This window comes from Sciurus carolinensis, chromosome 2, assembly GCF_902686445.1.
Source record: "Sciurus carolinensis chromosome 2, mSciCar1.2, whole genome shotgun sequence".
Classification (NCBI taxonomy): domain Eukaryota; kingdom Metazoa; phylum Chordata; class Mammalia; order Rodentia; family Sciuridae; genus Sciurus; species Sciurus carolinensis.
The window spans coordinates 122,041,619-122,047,352 of NC_062214.1; the positions used below are offsets into that span (position 1 = coordinate 122,041,619).

A 5,734-nucleotide genomic window follows, 5' to 3' on the forward strand; every position below is an offset into this window, starting at 1 on the left:
TGTTAAATAGAAGCACAGGATTGAAGCAGAAGATAGATTGTGGCTATAGGGCCCGGGTGTTGGCAGTTATGAAATATGGCTGCATTAAGGTAGAAGAGATGCCTTAGGTTATGCAGAGAGGGTATTTTACATAGATGTGGAAAATTCCTGCTTTTGGTTCAAGAAGAGTTAAAATCTAGTTGGAAGAGATAGGAATTAACTCTCTGTTCTCTGTTGTTCTATAGGGAGAGCTGATGGAGATAGAAAATGGGACAGTGGTGACTGAATTCATCCTCCTTGGTCTGACCCAATCTCGAGAGATTCAGCTTCTGGTCTTTGTGCTGATCCTGATTTTCTACCTCATCACCCTTCCTGGAAACTTCCTCATCATCCTCACCATAAGGTCAGACCCTGGGCTCACAGCCCCTCTCTACTTCTTCCTGGGCAACTTGGCCTTCCTGGATGCCTCCTACTCCTTCATTGTAGCTCCCAGGATGCTGGCGGACTTCCTCTCTGAGAGGAAGGTGATCTCCTACAGAGGCTGCATCACCCAGCTCTTCTTCTTGCACTTCCTTGGAGGTGGGGAGGGGCTACTTCTTGTGGTCATGGCCTTTGACCGCTACATGGCCATCTGCCGGCCTTTGCACTACTCAACTGTCATGAGCCCTAGAGCCTGCTATGTGATGTTGCTGGCTCTGTGGCTTGGAGGCTTTATCCACTCTATTATCCAGGTGGCCCTCATCCTCCACCTGCCCTTCTGTGGACCAAACCAGCTGGACAACTTCTTCTGTGATGTGCCACAGGTCATCAAGCTGGCCTGCACTGACACCTTTGTGGTGGAGCTCCTGATGGTCTTCAATAGTGGCCTGCTCACCCTCCTGTGCTTCCTGGGCCTTCTGGCCTCCTATGCTGTCATCCTTTGTCATATTCATAGGTCAGCTTCTGAGGGGAAGAGCAAGGCCATGTCCACGTGCACCACTCACGTCATTATTATACTTCTTATGTTTGGGCCAGCAATTTTCATCTATACTCGGCCGTTCAGGGCCTTACCTGCTGACAAAGTGGTTTCTTTTTTTCACACAGTCATCTTTCCAGTGATGAATCCTGTGATTTACACACTTCGAAACCAGGAAGTAAAAATTTCCATGAAAAAATTATTGATTCAGCATGTACTTTGTTAATAGATTTTATAATAAGGAATCAAGCTGGGAATTCTAGCCAGAATTAAATTGTATATTTAACAAATATTGTTTTTCAGTGTGTACCTCTCATTTCTCTGGTTCTATTGTAGGCCATGGGGCTCAGAGTTATGCATAATGAGAGAATAAACTTGGGATATTTAAAGGATATAAAAGAAACCCCAGGGTGATTAAAGTACAAAGAGTAAACATGAGAGATGTAGGTGTATTTTATGTGACTGCAAGGGTCACATCACTAAAGTCTCTTAGCTAAAATAAAGAATTTATTATATTTTAATTGTATAAGAGCCCATTTTAACATTTCAAGCAAGAATGTAACACATCTGCAAATGTTTCCTGCATGTATTAGAACAATATCATCAAGAATATAAACAGAGGGCTAGGGAAAGAGCTCAGTTGGTAGAGTGCTTGCTTGCCTCACAAGCACAAGGCCCTGGGTTCAATCCCCAGCACCAAAAAAAAAATATATATATATATATAAAGATTAATAAATATATATATATATAAAGATTAATAAATTATCATTTATGGTTAATATGCTGTAAAAGTTCAAGAGCCTGATGTTAGAGGGAGCTGCCTTCTCAAAGTCCATGGTTTTGGGTGCTCTACACATCATCTGGGTTAAAAATCTAGGAATTATTTTGGAATTTTTTTCTCTTCTGTCCATTGCTGGATATGATAGACAAGTTCTTTTATTTCTTTAGATCATCTTTTCTGGTCCCATTGGTTTTACTCTAGTCTGATTTTCTTCTCTCTATCTAGACTATGACAGAAGTCTCTTAATTTCAGATTTTTCTGCATTTCATTATACCACGAAATGAATCTTTTCTAAGTCATTGTTAAAATAAGTAACTCCCTTGCTCTCAAATCTACAGATGTTCCTCCTCGATGTAATATAAAAGCCAGGACACCCTACCTTGGTAAAGTGACATTATCACCTATTACTAGTTTTCAACTTACTCATCACCACTGCTATCCAAGCAAAGTTTTCCTCTTTAACTAATCTAGGCTCCCCGTTGTCCCCAGACACATAGCACATTTGCTTTTTGGCATATCCTTGTTCCTTCCCTCTGATTAGCATATTGTACTCACATCTCCATCATCTTAGCTTTCCTTTCCAAGACTTTTTCCACCTTCCTGGACCACCATCAAGTGACATTTCTATAACTCATCAACCCCACGTAGATGCCTATGAAACATGATCTTATCCTCTCAAATGTCTACTTTTCAAACTACCCAGAAAGATGAGGAAGACAAACAAGTTCTTATAATGGAGCAGGCTGAATGATTAGTGTCTCATGAGTGAGGCACAAGGACCATACTGAGAACTGAGGATAGTTGGTAAAGTCCTTCTTCAATTTTGCTAGCCATAACTGATCCTTCTCTTCTTGTGGTCACATTGTTCCTAAGAAGTAGTGCTCTGTATTTAGTGTGCTAGCTATCTGATGGCTACTATTAGATTGCTCCAAGTCAGGAACACATCTTAGTTTTATTTACCTCCTCAACACCTCTCCTACTACCTTGTCTACAGGTGCTCCATCAGTATTTACTGAAAAAAGGGAAGAAACTCTGATTTCACTTTCCACTTGTACAGTACCATTTCAATGTCCTTGTAAAAACTGTAGAACACATTCAATAATTGCGGGGGCATCTGGAATTACATCCAGTGCTTTACAAAGATTCTCTGGAGGATGATTGCAAAGGCTCATCCTAAAAGGAATTGCCGGATGTTTTGCTCTGAAGCATGGTGTTTTCTCCTCTGTGTTTTTATGATAATATATTACTCATTTTAGTCTGAACGGATTACTTAAGGGGACAAGGGGAATACAACAAAAATTCCAGAAAATATTACCTGCAATCTGAAAAACAATGGGTCTTTACCACTAACAAAATTAAAAATAATTTTGCAATGGTGCAATGAGTCCCTGAAAGCCTCTGGAGAAAATAGTTGTAGATCTGCCTTTGTCTCCAACAGGCTGGTTAAATTTTAACGATGGTTTTGTTCATGTGTGGTGGTGAGGTAAGAGAATAAGGTTTCATAACATTCCTTCCTTCCTACAAAGAATATGTCACCCCTATAATAAACATTGGTACACAATTACAATTGGAACCTCTGCCCTACTGTACCCCTTAACTCAGCAATTCAGATATTAACCAGATGGACCTAGTAGAGATAGTCACATGAGATTACTTGTCTATTGTTTTAACCACGAGAATAATAAGAATAGTCTTATGTCACATAGAGTTTAGATATTAAGGAAGTAAATATTGTATTAGTTCACCGACGTAGTTAGATATTCTTAAAACAATTGTGATTAGGTAAGGATAATCTGTAAGGTTACTGTTTTCTCATAATTTTCTGTTCCTTGTTAAAAACAATTTCTGCCTATGCTTTGAAAACTTCTTTAATATTAACAACAAGATTGTCATTATAGCCTGAAGAAAAATGTATATAAACCCAGCCTTCCCCAGAATAAAGTGGGATTGATTGCACCAGAACTAGAGTCTGTGTCTTTCATTCTCCATCCATCGCCGACGCTGTCTCCCCGCGCCCCGTTTACCGGTGTGGAACCCATGGACTCCTGCTAGGGCTGGACCCCGGCAAATAATTCCTCATCTCAAACAGAAACCTGACTGCCAATGACTTGTTGTACCACCTTTCTATGGGTCTTCTGATAGGAAATTGTATCTTTCACAGTTTTCTATTCTGTTACTTTCTTAGTAATATCTAGGTGTCTTCTCTAGCTCTGGCTTACACAAGAATAAACATTTTTGTTTCAAATATTCTAGTTCACTGTCCAGCTAGTTACTACCTTTCCCATTTATTTGGCTATACTTTGTTACTGCTGACTGGCAGTTTTCATTGACTTTGACCCCTTACCTGGTAGAATGTCTTTTTCACCCCCATAGTTTCTTCTCCAGGAATTAGTCCCCATTTCTCCTCTGTGGTATAGCAGATTAGGTATTCACAGTAAGCAAATATTTATGAGAAACAGCACCCACTTCCTTCTCCAAAAATTAGCCTGAAGTAAGAGTATACCCCTGAAAGATTATGTCTGTAAACTGTTTCTAATGAAAGTAAATTTCTGTATACCTTCATATTTCTGTTTCTTTAAGTATTGATTTTTGGTAAAGAAAAAAATTCTAATCATGGAATTAAACATTATGAATATATACCATTTTTTTAAAGGCATGGTTCTCTCCAAAGAGAGATAATAATGACAGTAGTATTAGTGGTGCTGAGAAAAACATGGCATATTATTGAATGGAATGGATGAACCTGAATAAAATGCCGGCAATGGTCTCTTCAAAGACAAAACTAAACTAAATGTTATACTAATTTAAAAATTCTGAAATAAAAGAACATTATTTTGAATTTTAATTTTTTAACAGACAGCATTTTGATTCATTGTACACAAATGGAGTGAGGTTAAAATCATGTGGGCTGTGGTTGTAGCTCAGTGGTAGAGCGCTTGCCTAGCTTGTGTGAGGCATTGGGTTCGATTCTCAGCACAACAGATAAATTAATAAATAAGATAAAGGTTATGTGTCTATCTACAACTAAAAAACTATTTTTAAAAAGATCATGCAATAATAATCTGTGATGATGGGTAACAGCAATGGTAACCTCTCTTGGAGTGTATTCACAGAAAATGGGCATGAGGAAAAATTTTGAGTAATGAAAACTTTCTCCATAGTAGTTCAGGTTTTAGTTATGCACATTTGTCAAAAGTCTACCAGGTTTTGGTGAGGGTGTGGAGAAAAGAGACTCCCTCTCCTATTTTGGAGGGAATATAAATTGGTACAGCTTTTATGGATAAAAGTATAAAAGGCACTCAAAAACTGAAAAATAGAACTACTATAAGATCCAGTAATTTCACTTCTAGGTGTATATTCAAAGAAAATTAAATCAGTATCTTTAAGAAATATCTGCACTATTATGTTCATTACAACAGTAATCACAACAGCCAAGATATGAAAACAACATCAATGTCCACTGACAGATGAATGACTAAAAAAATTTAAAAATGTGCTTTGTCTTCACAATGGAATGTTATTTAGACACTAAAAAGAAGGGAATCTTGTCATTCGCGACAACACAGATGAACCTAGAAAACATTATGATAGGTGAAATGTCAGTCACAGACACAGAAAGAAAAAATACCATAAAACATCACTTACATGTGGAAACTAAAAAAGTGGAACTCACAGAAGCAGAAAGTATGACAGTGGTTTCTAGGGTCTGAGGGAACTGGGGTGAAGTTGGGCAAAGGGAACAAACTTTCAGTGATGAGTAATCTCTGAGAATATAATGCACAACATAGTGACTACAGTAAAAAATACTGTACTGTCATTTGAAATTTGATGAGAGGAATTGATTTAAGTGTTCTTACTCTCCACCCTTTCCCACACACAATGGTAACTATGAGAAATGATAGAAGTGTTAATTAATCTGATCATGCTAACCATTACACCATGTATATGTATATCAATTGATTACTTTTAACACCTTCAACCTACAAAGAGCATTTGTCAAATAAATATTTAAGACTTTT

The 5,734-nt window shown here is 37.8% G+C and overlaps 1 protein-coding gene across 1 annotated transcript; it reads left to right on the forward strand.

Annotated features, from left to right (window-relative positions):
- Positions 1-233: 233 nt before the first annotated feature.
- On the forward strand, positions 234-1,160 carry LOC124977829 (olfactory receptor 4N4C-like). Its single transcript, XM_047541704.1, has one exon. The coding sequence runs from the start codon at positions 234-236 to the stop codon at positions 1,158-1,160; it is 927 nt and encodes a 308-aa protein (XP_047397660.1).
- The last annotated feature ends 4,574 nt before the right edge of the window (positions 1,161-5,734 follow it).